This window comes from Somniosus microcephalus, chromosome 9 (assembly GCF_052327205.1).
Source record: "Somniosus microcephalus isolate GS21.2 chromosome 9, FLI_Smic_1.0, whole genome shotgun sequence".
Taxonomy (NCBI): Eukaryota; Metazoa; Chordata; class Chondrichthyes; order Squaliformes; family Somniosidae; genus Somniosus; species Somniosus microcephalus.
The window spans coordinates 79,202,691-79,220,528 of NC_140995.1; the positions used below are offsets into that span (position 1 = coordinate 79,202,691).

The window sequence follows — 17,838 nt, forward strand, 5'->3', positions numbered from 1 at the left end:
TGCATTTGGCCAGAGTGCTGAGCAGGTGTGTTCACAAACATGTGGTTGGTAATGGCGGTACCCAGGAGCTGCGTGTGAACCCTGTGCCGGGCCGGAGAGTGCGAGAGCCCCGAGCCCCACAAACCCCAGAGGGATTTCACACACGGCTCCTGGGTGCTTGCAGAGTGTGAAGATCCCAGGGTTTGGTAGTTTCGGGGCTCGGAGCCCTACTCATTCTACCGCCTCTCGCGCTCTCCGGCCCAGCATAGGGTTCACGCGCAGCTGCTGGGGGCTTGCAGCGTGTGCAAGGATCCCAGGGTTCGGTGGTGTCAGGGCTTCTGCATCCTTCTGCACACGCACCGTTCTGGCAGGGGCGGGATGTTGTTTAGGCCCTGCCCCCATATGGGCACATGCACAGAAGGATGCAGAAGACCATGCAAATAATCACAGTGCAATACCTTAATGATAATGTGCTCGCACGTCTTCAAAGTGGATCTTTGCTTCCAATAAAAGATGCAAGATAATTAAAAGATCAGTGAGAACTTTGTGAAAAGCAATGCATTTGTACAAAGCCTACACTTTAACAGCTTGTGTAATCCAGCTCTGAAAACAATGCATTTGTGACTTCTATCCTTATTGACCAGCTCTTCTCACAGAGCTCACAGAAACCCCACAGTGCAGATAGAGGCCATTTCGGCCCATCGAGCCTGCACCGACACATATCCCACCCGATCCCCGTAACCCCTACACCAACACATATCCCACCCTATCCCCGTAACCCCACGTATTTAATCCCCCTAACACTAAGGGTCAATTTATCATAGCCAATCAACCTAACCCGCACATCTTTGGACTGTGGGAGGAAACCGGAGCACCCGGAGGAAACCCACGCAAACACGGGGAGAATGTGCAAACTCCACACAGACAGTCACAATATTTAGATTATACTTTTCTTTTTCCTTCTAAGTTCAGTTATTTTCCATAATTTCAGCTCTACTAAAGACCACAATGGAAATCTAAAGGCATCTTCGGTTAGCTCAGCAGAACAAATCCAATTGTCAATGTTGCCATTTTAACACTGCTCTTCCTATAGTACAACATTACCGTATGTGGATTTAAAATGTCCTACAAACTAAAATTATGAAAATCACAAATAAATCCAATCTTTTTATTTTGTATTATCTACTCTGATAAGTTTGTCAATTTGATATTTGAACAATTACAGACAGAATGATCCAAAATATACAAAGCCAACTGAGTGGTAAACCTGTCAGTTTTCAGTTATTTAAAAACTATTGAATATACCTTCTTTACATATATCATTATTACAACAGTGACTCCACTTCAAAAGTACTTCATTGGCTGTAAAGCGCTTCAAGGCGTCCGGTGGTCATGAAAGGCACTAGATAAATACAAGTCTTTCTTTTTTTCTTATTGCCTATTTTATTATGTGAGCTGATACAAATACAGTCTGATACTAGCAGTTACTATCGATACAAGTGACTTATCTCTACACTAAGTTACCAACCCAAGCTTATACTGCTCCTCTTTAGACTTGCTGATTGCATGTTGAAACTGTCCCAGCTGCTGGGAGGTAGTAACCTCTTGGTCCTCCAGTGCTTTCAGTTGTTCTTGCAGACTGCTAATTCTTTCCTGTCGCTCTTTGAGGTCAGCCTCTGAACTTTGATTTACACTGTTTTGAAGAAAAAAATGATCACGGCTGTAATACATTTGAGTGGAAGAGAAACAATTACAGTAAAAACTACTGCTTAGTGTGAAGTGCAGAATCTTTTGCTAAAATGCAAAATAACAACATGGAAAATAAATCAGGTACAAGATTAAATTTATACTCAAGTTAAAACAACTTGCATTTATAAAGCACCTTGAACGTAGTAAAATGCCCCACCATGCTTCATAGGAGTGCTACCAGACAAAATTTGACACTGAGCCATACAAAAAGATATTAGGACAGGTGACCAAAAGGTTAGTCAAAGAGGTAGATTTTAAAGAGTGTCTTAAAAAGATGAGAGGTAGAGATGCGATGATTAGGGAGCGTGGAGCAAGACCATGGAGAGAATTGAAAACAAGGGTGAGAATTTTGAAATCAAGGCGTTGCTCAATCAGGAACCAATGTAGGTCAGTGAGCACAGGGGTGATGGGTGAACGGGACTTGGTGAGAGTTAGGACACGGGAAGTAGAGTTTTGGATAAGCTCATGTTTATGGAGGGTGGAAGGTGGGATGCCGGCCAGGAGAACGTTGGAATAGTCGAGTCTCGAGGTAACAAAGGCACGCATGAGGGTTTCAGCAGCAGATGAGCTGAGGCAGGGGTGGAGATGGGCGATGTTACGAAGGTAGAAGTATGCGGTCTTAGTGATGGAGAGGATATGGGGTTGGAAGCTCAGCTCAGGGTCAAATAGGACTCCAAGGAAGTAAACGACACAACCATTTGATTTACACTTTTTTAAAATCACAATATGAGGAATACACAAGATAATACTTCCAAGACCATATAAGTAAAGTTCTGACCTATTTCGGAGTTCTTCAATTCGCCTCTGTAACTGGTCATGGTCTTTTTCAAGTTGTTTCAGCTGTGTCCTGTAGCGGTGGAATGTTGCCTGTAAGCAAATAAGTCGAAATAAATTTGGCTGATAAAAACTTAATTTTAGTATTAGCGTAGAAATTTAAGCATGCAAATATAATAAAATTTAAGTTACTAAAATTGAAAATTCAAACAAGTGCCATCTGGAATGGACAGTAAAGACAAAAAAAATGTACCTCTATTATGCTTAGCCTTCACAAGAACAACACAAGCCATTTATTGCATCTTTCTAGTTGAGTTTCTGGCTAATTGTTTTTTGGGGGGGCAAAGAAGAGAGTTCAGAAAAAGAAGAAACTTCTTTCGTATAACATAAGAAATAGGAGAAGTAGGCCATTCGGTCCCTCGAGCCTGCTCCGCCATTCAATGAGATCATGGCTGATCTTCGACCTCAACTCTACCTTTCCGCGTTATTCCCATCCCTTGATTCCCTTAAATCTATCGATCTCTGTCTTGCATATACTCAACAACTGAGCATCCATAGCTATGAGGTAGAGAATTCCAAAGATTTACAACCCTGTAAGTGAATTTCTCCTCATCTCAGTCCTAAATGTCGACCCCTTATTCGGAGACTGTGACCCCTAGTTATAGACTCCCCAGCTAGGGGTAACCTTCCAGCATCTACCCTGTCAAGCCCTGCAAGAATTCTATATGTTGCAATGAGATCACCTCTCATTCTTCTAAATTCTAGAGAATATAGGCCTAGTCTACTCAATCTCTTCTCACAGGACAATCTCCCTATCCCAGGAAACAGTCTGGTGAACCTTCATTGCACTCCCTCTAAGGCAAGCATATAATTCCTTAGGTAAAGAGACCAAAAATGTACACAGTACACCAGGTGCGGTCTCACCAATGCCCTATATAATTGCAGTAAGACTTCTTTATTCTTATACTCCAATCCATTTGTAATAAAGACTAACATACCATTTGCTTTTCGAATTGCTTGCATAATGTACCTGCATGTTAACTTTCAGTGGTTCGTGGACAAGGACAGCCAGGTCCCTCGGAATACCAGCATTTCCCAATCTCTCACCATTTAAAAAATATTGTTTATCTATTTTTTCCTACCAAAGTGGATAACTTCACATTTCTCCACATTATATTCCATCGACAGGAAACTTTGTGCTATCCGGCACCCACGGGACTGAGCTGCTGCCGGTGCCTCAAAACTGCCGTACTCTCCAGAGTTAATGTTGAGAGATACGGAGATTCTTATCTCCGTATTTGACAACAAATACTGTTGCTTAGCAACAGCTTCTAAACACTCGGGTGTGGCCTGCAAGCCTCTGTAGCTGAAGCTGTTGCTATAGCTACAGACCTTGCACAGCTTGACTGTTCAAACAAAGCAAAAAAAAACAAACAAAAAGAATAAAAAACGGCTGCTGATTTTTGCCGGTGGCTCCAGATTGCCGGATAGCTCACCTCCGGATAGGACAAAGTTTCCTGTACCATGTTCTTGCCCACTCACTTAACCTGTCTATATCCCTTTGCAGCCTCTTTGTATCCTCCTCACAACTTACTTTCTACTTAACTTTGTATCACCAACAAACTTGGATCCATTACACTTGGTTCCCTCAACTAAGTCACTGATGTAGAATGAGAAGATTGGTCCTATACTCTCCAGAGTTTAGAAGAATGAGAGGTGATCTCATTGAAACATGTAAGATTCTGAGGGGGATTGACAAGGTAGATGCTGAGAGGTTGTTTCCCCTGGATGAAGAGTCTAGAACTAGGGGGCAGAGTCTCAGAATAAGGGGTCAGCAATGCAAGACTGAGATGAGGAGGAACTTCTTCACTCAGAGGGTTATGAATTTTTGGAATTCTCTACCTGAAAGGGCTGTGGATGCTGCGTTGTTGAGTATATTCAAGGCCGAGACAGAAAGATTTTTGGAGATCGGGCAGGAAAGTGGAGTTGTGGTTGAAGATCAGCCATAATCTTATTGAATGGCGGAGCAGGCTCGAGGGGTCATATGGCCTACTCCTGCTCCTAATTCTTATGTTCTTACGTTCTTATTGTAAATAGCTGAGGCCCAAGCACTGATCCTTGCGGTGCCCCACTAGTTACAGCCTGCCACCCCGAAAAAGACCCATTTATTCCTACTCTCTGTTTTCTGTCCGTTAACTAATCGTCAATCCATGCTAATACATTACCCTCAATCCCATGAGCTCTAATTCTGTGCAATAACCTCTTGTGTGGCACTTTGTCGAATGCTTTCTGAAAATCCAAGTATACTGCATCCACTGATTCCACCTTATCTACCTTGTTAGTTACAACCTCAAAAAACTCTTGGATTTGTCAAACATGATTTTCCTTTCATAAGTCAGTGTTGACTCTGCCCAATCACATGATTTTTTTAAGTTTCCTGTTATCATGTTCCAAATAATAGATTCTAGCATTTTCCTGTCTACTGATGTCAGGCTAACTGGTCTATAATTCCCCATTTTCTCTCTCCCTTCTTGAATAGCGGGGTTACATTTGCTACCTTCCAATCCATGGGGACCGTTCTAGAATCTAGGGAATTCTGGAAGATCAAAACCAATGCATCCACTATCTCTGTAGCCATCTTTTCAAAACCTTAGGCTGTAGGCCATCAGGTCCAGGAGATTTGTCGCCTTTTAGTCCTATTAATTTCTCCAGTACTATTTCTTTACTAATATTAATTTCTTTAAGTTCCTCATTCTCACTAGACCTATGGTTCTCCACTATTTCTGGAATGTTTTGTGTGTCTTCTTCCATGAAGACAGATGCAAAGTACTTATTTAATGTCTGCCATTTCCTTAGTCCCCATTATAATTTCTCCCATCTCTGCCTGTAAGGGACCCAGGTTTATTTTCGCTAATCTCTTCCATACCTCTAGAAGCTTTTACAATCTGTTTTTATGTCTCTTGCTAGTTTACTCTCTTTCTTTATCAATTTCTTGGTCCTCCTTTGCCGAATTCTAAAATCCTCCCAATCCTCTGGCTTGCTACTATTTTTGGCAACATTATAAGCCTCTTCCTTTAATCTAATACTATCTTTAACTTCTCGTAAGCCACAGTTAGCCCATTATTCCCGTGTGGTTTTTATTCCTTAAGGGAGTGTATATTCGTTGCGAATTATGAATTCTTTCTTTAAATGTTTGCCATTGCTTATCTTTTAATCTAGTTTCCCCACCTACCTTGGCCAACTTGCGTCTCATACCTACGTAGTTTGCTTTGTTCAGATTGAAGACCATAATTCCAGATTTAACTAAATCACTCTCGAACTCAACGTAAAATTCTATCATATCATGATCACTGCTCTCCGGAGGCTCCTTTATTACAACGTTATTAATTAACCCCGGCTCATTGAACAATACTAAATTTAAATTAGCCTGTTCCCTAGTTGTTTCCTCGACATACTGATCTAGAAAACTATCTTCAATGCATTCCATGAACTCGTCCTCTGCACTATTACTGCAAATTTTGTTGGCCCAGTCTATATGAAAATTGAAGTCCCCCATGATTACTCTATTACCTTTTTACATGCACTTCTATTTTCCCGATTAATACTGTGCTCGACACTACAATTACTGTTAGGAGGCCTATAAGCTACTCCCACTAGTCTTTTCTGTCCCTTGTTGTTTCTTAGTTCCACCTAAAGTGATTCTACATCTTGATTTTCTGAGCTAAGACACTTTCTCTCTACTGTCTTTATCCCATCCTTTATCAGGGCACCCCCCCTACCTCCTTTTCCATTCTGCCTATCTCTTCTAAAAGTCAAGTATCGTGGAATATTAGTCCCTGCCTGACCCACTCTGCTTACTTTTACCTAAATCACCACTCTGCTCTATAGCCTTGACATTTCTCTCACTGCTTTTGAATTTACCATTTCCTGAATCCTTCCAGCACACCCCACTTCATTAGTTTAAAGCTCTAGCTACAGCCCTAGTTATTCGATTCGCCAGTACACTGGTCCTAGCCCGGTTTAAGTGGAGCCCGTCCCAGCAGAACAGCTCCTTCGTTCCCCAGTACTGGTGCCAGTGCCCCATGAATTGAAACCCCTGCCTCCCAAACCACTCTTTCAGCCACACATTTAATCTTCTAATCTGCTTGTCCCTTTGCCAATTTGCACATGGCTCAGGTAACAATCCAGAGATTATTACCTGCGAGGTTCTGCATTTTAATTCCGACCCGAGCTCCTCAAACTCTCAGAAGAGCCTCATACCTTGTTCTACACCTATGTCGTTGGCTCCTACGTGGACCATGACAATTGGATCTCCCCCTCCCACCAAGTTCTTCTCCAACTGCGAGGAGATATCCTTAGTCCTGGAGGATCCTTAATGGTTGCAGAGAATAGTATCTATCCCCCTGACTATACTGTCCTCTACCACTACAACATTCCTTTTCATTCCCCTCACTTGAATGGCCTCCTGACCACAGTGCCATGGTCAGTTTGCTCATCTACCTTCCAGACCTTTCCCTCATCCACACAGGCAGCAAGAGCCTCATACCTGTTGGACAAGGGCAAAGACCGAGACTCCTCCAGCACTGCACCTGGGGTCCCCTTACCTGCCTAAATCGCAGTCACACCCTCCTGTCCCTGACCACTAACCAGACCTGTACCAATATGTAATCTAAGGGGTGTGACTGTCTCCTCGATCAAAATGTCCAGGTAATTCTTCCCCTCCTTGATGCCCCGCAATGTCTGCACCTCTGACTCCAGCTCAATAACTGTGCTGAAGTTCCTTGAGATGCAGGCACTTACTGTAGACATGGTCGTCCGTCATCGCGATGCTCTTCACAAACATACTGCTGTTGCGGCGCACAACCTTGTTATATTTATTTAATTAAGGTTTATGCATTTAATTAACTTAGCTTCCAGTTTAGCATTTTAACTAATTACTTGATCTAGTTTAAGTTATAGGTAGATTAAAGTTACCTGTAACACAAAGCACTACAAGTATTGGAGGCAAAAAGCAGCACCTTCTTCCCCCCCGCACTGAATTCCTATTCTCTCCAAATTCTCAATTTTTACACACTGTCACGATGCACCCCGTTTAAGACCAATCTATGCAGACCACTCTGTGTCAGCAGATACTGTTTACTTTTATACACCTTTGAGCCACACCCAAGTTACAACTGCTGACTCTGCTTCCTGCTCACAGTAATTAGCACCTGTTCAGGCAAACAATTACAGCTGATTGACAGTTAACTGCCATTGACAGGCAGTTTCTGTTCACTGTTGACTATGTATAGGTTTGCAAGTCTTTGGTCCTTGCTACGTCAAGGCATTTAAAGCCAGTCACCGTCCTTATGTGCATGAGGCTGTCCTTTATGAGAAATATGTCCTCTACTTTAAAGTAATAGAACTCATCTCCCGAGAGCTGGCTGAATTCCTGGATCTTCTGGATCAGGTTGTGAAGTAAACAGGAGAGATTAGTTTCTCCAACTGTACTCCACAGATATCATGGGTCACTGTGACCCTTGTCGCTAGAAATTCTAAGGCCAAGGTGAAGATGAGGGGAAGGTTGTGGAATTCAGTCAAACACCACACATGGTAAATAAGGGAGGCGAGTACAAGATTTTTACCCATTTCCTAAATCTACCGCTGAAAGCTGCTTATTATACAGGATACCACACTCTGGAATGTGTTACAATCCTCTAAATCCTAGATTTGAGATGAAGCTGATAAACAATTTGAATTTTCCTAATTTATTGTATGTTAACCGTTATACTCCAGTTAAATCTACTGACCTCCGTCTCTTTGCACGCTTTGTTTTTTCCTTGTACATCTTCTTTTAAAGACGTACACTGTGGTCGTAATACTTGGGCCTCCTCTGTAATTTTCTGTAACCGATTCTGAACTGCCTTAAAATTTTCTTCTGCTTCATTGACCTTGATCTACAGAACAGGGGAATAAAACCAGAGTTTTAAATTTTATCTTAAAAGAAAAAGTAGCAAATTCTATAGTTCAGTAGTAGCAATGTCCAAATGTAGAAAATTGATTACAGAATCAAAGAATGATACAGCACAGAGGGAGGCTATTCGGTCCATCCTGCCTGTGCTGGCTCTTTGCTAGAGCTATACAATTAGTCCCACTCTCCTGCTCTTTCCCGTAGCTCTGCAAATTTATCCCCTTCAAGTAATTATCCAATTCCCTTTTGAAAGTTATTATTGAATCTGCTTCCACCACCCAATCAGGCAGTGCATTCCAGATCACAACAACTTGCTGTTTAAATTTTTTCCCCCCTCATGTCACCTCTGGTTCTTTTGCCAATTACTTTAAAATGTGGATGAACTTTCCAACACAATTGCTGTCTTAAAGGGGACACTTCTAAAGATCCATGTGTAAATTAGTCAAAGCTTAGTCATTAACATAGGAAAACAAAGTAATTGCCCAAAGAAATGAATGAATCAAAATACCGACCCACCTGCCACTCCTCTACTTTCTGATCATATTTGACACTGCGACTTTCTTCGGCTTTAACACGATCTTTTATTGGTTGCAAGTGCTTTTCAACTTCAATGACCTTACAATACAAAATTAAATAATGTACTACTTTTTCCAGTTACAATTTTGAATTAAATTCCACAGGTCACATTTTCTACTGTGCAGAGAACATTAAGCAGCAAAAAAAAATAGGATATTCAAATCTGTGGAACCTATCATTTGTAAATGCAATAAATATTTATTTTTAAGTCTATTTAATGTCCAAATCATGTGTGTTTACCCCATACCAAAATGTGAAAATGTGAAAGCAAATGCATTTTTAATACAATTAATTGTGGAGGCCAGATTTTTATATTCTGGCTTTCACATTTGAGAGGATTGGAACAAATTCAACTGTTCATGTTTGAGCTAAATCATACATTGTAGGTGTGCCAGTGCAGCCTTCAGTCACCTGAGGAAGAGTGTTTTTGAAGACCAGGAACTTAAACCTGGCACTAAGCTCATGGTCTACAGAGCAGCAGTGATACCTCAGAGACATGGACCATGTACAGCAGGCACCTCAAAGCACTGGAGAGGTACCACCAAAGCTGCCTCCGCAAGATCCTGCAAATCCATTTGCAGGATAGGCGCACCGTCAGTGTTCTTGCTCAGGCCAACATCCCCAGCATCGAAGCTTTGATCACGCTCAATCAGCTCCGATAGACAGGTCACATTGTCCGCATGCCCGATACGAGACTCCCAAAGCAAGCACTCTACTCGGAGCCCCAGCACGGCAAGAGAGCCCCAGGTGGGCAGAGGAAACGTTTCAAGGACACCCTCAAAGCCTCCCTGAAAAAGTGTAACATCCCCATCGACTCCTGGGAATCCCTGGCCCAAGACCGCACAAAGTTGAGGAGAAGCATCCGGGAAGGCGCCGAACACCTCGAGTCTCTTTGCCGGGAGCAAGCAGAAGGCAAGCGCAGGCAGCGCAAGGAGCGCACGTCAACCCAAGCACCCCACCCACCTGCCCCTTCAACCACTGTCTGCCCCACCTGTGACAGAGACTGTAGGTCCCGCATTGGACTCATCAGTCACCTGCGAACTCATTTTTAATGTGGAAGCAAGTCATCCTCGTTTCCGAGGGACTGCCTAAGTGCATAGTATGCACTGGTCAAAAATTGTTCACACTCTGGTAAGCAACTCACACACCCAGGTTGCAGAATATGAAAAAGATGCAACAAATTTTGATGTTTTCACATCTGTTCTTCACATATTCTTGACAAAATTCATTTGAACTATCTAACCATTAAGATAATTGTAAGAAATCACACAACACCAGGTTATAGTCCAACAGCTTTATTTGAAATCACAAGCTTTCGGAGCGCTGCTCCTTCTTCAGGTGAAGTGGAGGAATGCATAAAGACACAGCTTATATAGTCAGAGAATCATGTCAGATGTTTACAGGTAACCTTTCCAACTGCCATTTATCACACCTCGGCAGAGAGATAATCACAGCAGTCAAAGGTGTGAATGGTGTCCAAACAGGTCAGTCAGGGAAACATTACATCAAAGAACGGGATATGACGCTCGACTCGTCGATCGACAGTTCCGACGGGCCACAGCGAAAAATCGCATAGACCTCCTCAGAAGACAAACACAGGACACAACCAACAGAGTACCCTTCATCGTCCAGTACTTCCCCGGAGCGGAGAAACTATGCCATGTTCTTCGCAGCCTTCAACATGTCATCGATGACGACGAACACCTCGCTAAGGCCATCCCCACGCCTCCACTACTCGCTTTCAAACAGCCGCCTAACCTCAAACAGACCATCGTTCGCAGCAAATTACCCAGCTTCCAGGAGAACAGCGACCACGACACCACACAACCCTGCCACAGCAACCTCTGCGAGACATGCCAGGTCATCAACACAGATACCATCATCACACGTGAGGACACCACCCACCAGGTACATGGTACATACTCATGTGACTCGGCCAACGTTGTCTACCTCATACGTTGCAGGAAAGGATGCCCCGGAGCATGGTACATCGGCGAGACCATGCAGACACTGCGACAACGGATGAACGGACACCGCGCAACAATCACCAGGCAGGAGTGTTCCCTCCCAGTCGGGGAACACTTCAGCAGTCAAGGACATTCAGCCTCCGATCTTCGGGTAAGCATTCTCCAAGGTGGCCTTCGAGACACACGACAACGCAAAATCGTCGAGCAGAAACTGATAGCCAAGTTCCGCACCCATGAGGACGGCCTTAACTGAGATCTTGGGTTCATGTCACGCTACATGTAACCCCACCTGATGCAGGGTCATCCAGACTCGAGTCGACATTGGCTTGTTCTCTCTACACAGATGCGGCCGGACCTGCTGTGATTTCCAGCCAAAAAAAAATGTTTTTTGTCTGTTTTTTTGTTTTTCATACAGACCCCAGCATCTGCAATATTTGACCCCTTGTGACCCCACCTCATTGTTCCTTGATGTAATGTTTCCCTGACTGACCTGTTTGGACACCATTCACGCCTTTGACTGCTGTGATTATCTCTCTGCCGAGGTGTGATAAATGGCAGTTGGAAAGGTTACCTGTAAACATCTGACATGATTCTCTGACTATATAAGCTGTGTCTTTATGCATTTCTCCACTTCACCTGAAGAAGGAGCAGCGCTCCAAAAGCTTGTGATTTCAAATAAAGCTGTTGGACTATAACCTGGTGTTGTGTGATTTCTTACATTTGTCCACCCCAGTCCAACTCCGGCATCTCCACACCATTAAGATAATGACCACGACAAAGGTATAGTCACATTATTTGTCAAGCATCAATAATTATGAACTGCCATATGAAAAATAAGCCAAACAGTACACATAGCATGCATTGGCTCCCACTGCTAATAATTCCTATCTTTTTTATATATTGCATTTGAAAACATGTATTTTTTTAATACCACAAAATAGTATGGTTATAAATGATCTGATAAGTTTTTAAGGGGAAAAAAAGGTGACCAGGACATGACTGCAATGCTTCTGCCAAATTTGCAGAAAGTCCAACACAAATTCTACTTTGACACATTGAATATAAACCTTCATTTAAAAATAAATAGGCAATCTTAACTATCAGAATAAGTTTCAGTACTTTCGCAACTTGCTATTTATTTATTATTAATTATATACCTGTAACAGGGAAGTACTTTCAATATTGCCTAGGAGGGATTTTTTTTAAATCATCGGTCATTACAACAGACACACCATATGTTCCATCAAGTGCTGGTGTTTTTCTCCACATTAGCCACCAAGTCTAAATGCAGCCACCTGCTTGCTCCTCATAGCCTGCAATATTACTCTTTTTCATGCAATTAGCTCATTTCCTTTTTAAATACTTCCAGCCATGGTGGAATCTCTTCAGAACTTAGTTCAAATCCATTTCATTAAAACAGAAGTCGCCTTCTACTACCATTAAGACACTAGAACTAGTAGTTACTATTAACTGTTGCATAGCTAGCCCAGTGACAGACTAATTAGACACCGTCAAGTGAACTGCTTCAAGGAGAAAGTCACTGGATCACGTTGTTATCAATCCAACAACACATCCACTATCAGGCCTTTGTGCGGATTTCATGTCTGACAGCAACAAAGTACATCTACTTCCCAGGCTGTGCAGAGGCAAGTGCTCAACTAATAATTATCCCAAAAAGGTAGGAAGCGTAAAGTTGGTTGTGTAAGGGAGAAATACATTTCAATCATTCCCTCACCAATACCATTGTCAGCTGTCTATGTTTGCATGACAATTTATAGTAGCTATTTATACAATAAGAAAAGTATTAATTCTGATCCTGAGATACTTCTATAAAACAAAAAGTTATTTTGAATTGCTCACCAATGCCCAGGCCATATGATTCTTAAGCTGCTCCAGTTTCTCCTGTAGTTCATTCAGTGAAGCAAGGCTTTTATAACGGTCTTCCTTTGCCTTAACTTGATCCTTTAGCTCCGATAGGTTCTTTTAAAAAGATTGAAATCATACACAGAAATTACAAAAACTATTTACTGAAGCACATACATGGAGGGTACATTTCTAGTCCACTATATTCCAAACCACTACTAAGGGACTGGATCTTGAATCAAAACACATCAATAAATTATACTTTTGAGTAATATTCATTACATATTGGACAAACAACATTCTGTAGTCAAATGTAAGGCAATGAAACATTGTGGTGTTGAGATGTCCTCAGGAAATGCAAATGCTAAGCTTTGAAGATTTCATTGATGTCATCTCAAACCTAAAATCTGGCAGAATCTTAGGGGGGAATTTTCTGGTGGGGGTTGGGGGTGGGTGTCAGCGGGCAGGATTGGCGGCGGGTCAGGACCCTGCTGTCACGCGCCTTTACCAAATGTTGGGTCTGTCAGCGCTGGGGGGGGGGGGGGGGGGGGGCGATTCAGGTCATTATGACCTTGTTAACAGAGGATTAACAACTATTTTGAGAATTTACCAGCTCGCCCACGGGGTCCACACTGCTCGGGATCACGTCAATTAAGCTAGGTGGGAGTTAAATGGCCATGGAAGCATCTCATTACTTGACAGCTTGAAATGTGCTATAAAAGTTCCTATCTCACAGCTGTTTACTTTCCAAGCTCAGAATCTGTTGCTTGCTGCATTTGGAACACAGATTGAGCTTTATGTAATTTGCAAGTGTATGGAGCAAACTCTCGATCCAGTGTCACCTCATTGGAACAGCCTCTCTCACCACTGACAGATTGCTTCTGTCATCGCAAGTTCATCTCCCATCTATTCCATCAGCATGAGTACGGCTTATACTCTCTTACCTTGGTCCTCAGAATCTGACCACGATCAGCTGCAACACCAGCAGCACCAACAACCACACCAACCTTCTCCGCAATCACCTAATGCTGCACAGGACAGAGGGCATCAACACCCTACCACACTGCTGCCCGGGACACTAGGGATGACCTCAACATGGACAGATTTACTTCACTTGACCTTGTACACCCTGGCTGCCACCTGATGCGCCAGGTTGGCACCACCCCACACCAACACCATAAAGCATCCCTACAATGCCCAAGCCATTCTTTTCATACTCATCGCCATTGCAGGGGATACTGTTATGCCTCACCATTCGCTGCAACTCACTAAGCCACTTCCAAAGGTGTACACAAATCTGTCCAAGAACGCAAGTGTTGAAAATAAAGGTTTCAATGTTTGACACCACATTAACAGAAACTTCACATGAATATTGGCTAAAACACCCAAGTGTTAGTTGGTATGATTGGACTAATGTAAGAAGTCACACAACACCAGGTTATAGTCCAACAGCTTTATTTGAAATCACAAGCTTTCGGAGCGCTGCTCCTTCGTCAGGTGAAGTGGAGAAATGCATAAAGACACAGCTTATATAGTCAGAGAATCATGTCAGATGTTTACAGGTAACCTTTCCAACTGCCATTAATCACACCTCGGCAGAGAGATAATCACAGCAATCAAAGGTGTGAATGGTGTCCAAACAGGTCAGTCAGGAAAACATTACATCAAAGAACAATGAGGTGGGGTCACAAGGGGTCAAATATTGCAGATGCTGGGGTCTGTATGAAAAACAAAAAAAGACAAAAAACATTTTTTTTGCTGGAAATCACAGCAGGTCTGGCCGCATCTGTGTAGAGAGAACAAGCCAATGTCGACTCGAGTCTGGATGACCCTGCATCAGGTGGGGTTACATGTAGCGTGACATGAACCCTAGATCTCGGTTGAAGCCGTCCTCATGGATGCGGAACTTGGCTATCAGTTTCTGCTCGACGATTTTGCGTTGTCGTGTGTCTCGAAGGCCGCCTTGGAGAATGCTTACCCGAAGATCGGAGGCTGAATGTCCTTGACTGCTGAAGTGTTCCCCGACTGGGAGGGAACACTCCTGCCTGGTGATTGTTGCGCAGTGTCCGTTCATCCGTTGTCGCAGTGTCTGCATGGTCTCGCCGATGTACCATGCTCCGGGGCATCCTTTCCTGCAACGTATGAGGTAGACAATGTTGGCCGAGTCACGAGTATGTACCATGTACCTGGTGGATGGTGTCCTCACGTGTGATGATGGAATCTGTGTTGATGATCTGGCATGTCTTGCAGAGGTTGCTGTGGCAGGGTTGTGTGGTGTTGTGGTCGCTGTTCTCCTGAAAGCTGGGTAATTTGCTGCGAACGATGGTCTGCTTGAGGTTAGGCGGCTGTTTGAAAGCGAGTAGTGGAGGCGTGGGGATGGCCTTAGCGAGGTGTTCGTCGTCATCAATGACATGTTGAAGGCTGCGAAGAACATGGCGTAGTTTCTCCGCTCCGGGGAAGTACTGGATGACGAAGGGTACTCTGTTGGTTGTGTCCCGTATTTGTCTTCTGAGGAGGTCTGAGATTTTTCGCCGTGGCCCGTCGGAACTGTCGATCGACGAGTCGAGCGTCATATCCCGTTCTTACAAGGGCGTCGTTCAGTGTCTGTAGGTGTCCATCGCGTTCCTCCTCGTCTGAGCAGATCCTGTGTATTCGCAGGGCTTGTCCATAGGGGATGGCTTCTTTAACGTGGTTGGGGTGGAAGCTGGAGAAGTGAAGCATCGTGAGGTTGTCCGTGGGCTTGCGGTAGAGTGAAGTGCTGAGGTGTCCGTCTTTGATGGAGATTCGTGTGTCCAGGAATGAAACCGATTCTGAGGTGTAGTCCATGGTGAGTTTGATGGTGGGATGGAACTTGTTGATGTTATCGTGTAGTCTTTTCAGTGATTCTTCGCTGTGGGTCCATAGGAAGAAAATGTCGTCGATGTATCTGGTGTATAGCGTTGGTTGGAGATCCTGTGCAGCGAAGAAGTCTTGCTCGAACTTGTGCATGAAGATGTTTGCGTATTGGGGTGCGAATTTGGTCCCCATGGCTGTTCCGTGTGTTTGGGTAAAGAACTGGTTGTCGAAGGTGAAGACATTGTGGTCAAGGATGAAGCGGATGAGTTGTAGGATGGCGTCTGGAGATTGGCTGTTGTTGGTGTTGAGTACTGAGGCTGTCGCAGCGATGCCGTCATCGTGGGGGATACTGGTGTAGAGTGCCGAGACGTCCATCGTGGCGAGGAGTGTTCCTGGTTCAACTGGTCCGTGGGTGCTGAATTTCTGTAAGAAGTCTGTAGTGTCACGACAGAAGCTGGGGGTTCCCTGTACGATGGGTTTCAGGATGCCCTCGACATATCCAGAGAGGTTCTCACACAGGGTTCCGTTGCCTGATGCGATAGGACGTCCGGGTGTGTTGGCTTTGTGTACCTTTGGGAGGCAGTAGAAGTCTCCCACACGGGGAGTACGTGGGACGCTTTGAAGGTCTGGATCGAAGGTCTTGATCAGTCTGTTGAGTTGGCGGGTGTGTTCTTTGGTCGGATCTGCGGGTAACTGTCTGTAGTGTTCCTGGTTGTCCAGTTGTCGGTATACTTCTTTGCAATAGTCCGTTCTGTTCTGTATGACGATGGCGCCTCCTTTGTCTGCTGGTTTGATGACGATGTTGTGGTTGGTCTTGAGAGCGTGGATGGCGTTGCGTTGTTCTCGGGTGACATTCTGGACTGTCTTGTGAGTGCGGCTGATGAATCTGGCGTTGATACTCTCCTGACAGCTTGAGCATACATGTCAAGCTTAGGGCAGCGACCCTCCGGAGGGGTCCAATTTGACTCTTTTTCTTCTTCGGTTGCTGCACTGCGGATCCCTCTGTCTGCTGTTCCGGATCATTGATTGTCTCATTGGGTTCGCTGCTGACATCTTGATTTGTGGAAGAATTCCCGGAGCCTCATTCTCCTGATGAATTCCTCTGTGTCTGCCGCGAGACCGATGGGGTCCATTTTGGTGGTGGGGCAGAAATTGAGCCCTCGGCTGAGAACTTCAATTTCGTCTGGTTGAAGTGTGTGGTCGGACAGGTTGACGATGGATTTCCCTGTGGTTTCAACCGTGGTACCGGGGGAGGCTTGGTTGCTGTTGCTGGTGATGCCGAGTTTCTCAAGCTTCCTGTTCTTGGTGTGCATGTAGGTAGCGTAGTTCCGTTGCCTTGTTTGTTTGGCGGTGTCTCGTAGCTGGTCTGCTGTGTCCTGAGCACAGGCTGAGAACATGGACTCCATCTCGGTTTCGAGGTTGCGGCGTCTGTTGTAGAGCTGGTGTACGAGATGGTTGAGGAGTGTGCGAGAGGTACGACGGCAGAGTCTCTCAGCGTAGTCTGTGTTGTAGGTCGACTTGAGTGGGTTCGTGATCTGTAGTCCATCAAAGACGGACACCTCAGCACTTCACTCTACTGCAAGCCCACAGACAACCTCACGATGCTTCACTTCTCCGGCTTCCACCCCAACCACGTTAAAGAAGCCATCCCCTATGGACAAGCCCTGCGAATACACAGGATCTGCTCAGACGAGGAGGAACGCGATGGACACCTACAGACACTGAAAGACGCCCTTCTAAGAATGGGATATGACGCTCGACTCGTCGATCGACAGTTCCGACGGGCCACGGCGAAAAATCGCATAGACCTCCTCAGAAGACAAACACGGGACACAACCAACAGAGTACCCTTCGTCATCCAGTACTTCCCCGGAGCGGAGAAACTACGCCATGTTCTTCGCAGCCTTCAACATGTCATTGATGACGACGAACACCTCGCTAAGGCCATCCCCACGCCTCCACTACTCGCTTTCAAACAGCCGCCTAACCTCAAGCAGACCATCGTTCGCAGCAAATGACCCAGCTTTCAGGAGAACAGCGACCACAACACCACACAACCCTGCCACAGCAACCTCTGCAAGACATGCCAGATCATCAACACAGATTCCATCAACACACGCGAGGACACCACCCACCAGGTACATG

The 17,838-nt window shown here is 44.5% G+C and overlaps 1 protein-coding gene across 6 annotated transcripts in view; it reads right to left on the bottom strand.

Annotated features, from left to right (window-relative positions):
• LOC147112491 (structural maintenance of chromosomes protein 6-like) overlaps positions 1 to 17,838 on the bottom strand; it is a 157,480-nt gene that overhangs the window by 98,815 nt on the left and 40,827 nt on the right. For all 6 annotated transcript variants that reach the window (XR_015079511.1, XM_085996790.1, XM_085996791.1 and 3 more), the window contains 5 exons: positions 12,856 to 12,975; positions 8,969 to 9,067; positions 8,292 to 8,438; positions 2,507 to 2,595; positions 1,508 to 1,672 (listed from right to left, as the gene is read on the bottom strand). Coding sequence is in view for 5 of the 6 variants with exons in the window: in XM_085996790.1 (XP_085852916.1) it covers positions 1,508 to 1,672; positions 2,507 to 2,595; positions 8,292 to 8,438; positions 8,969 to 9,067; positions 12,856 to 12,975 (620 nt within the window). In the remaining variant the exon portion in view is untranslated. The remainder of the gene's footprint in view (positions 1 to 1,507; positions 1,673 to 2,506; positions 2,596 to 8,291; positions 8,439 to 8,968; positions 9,068 to 12,855; positions 12,976 to 17,838) is intronic.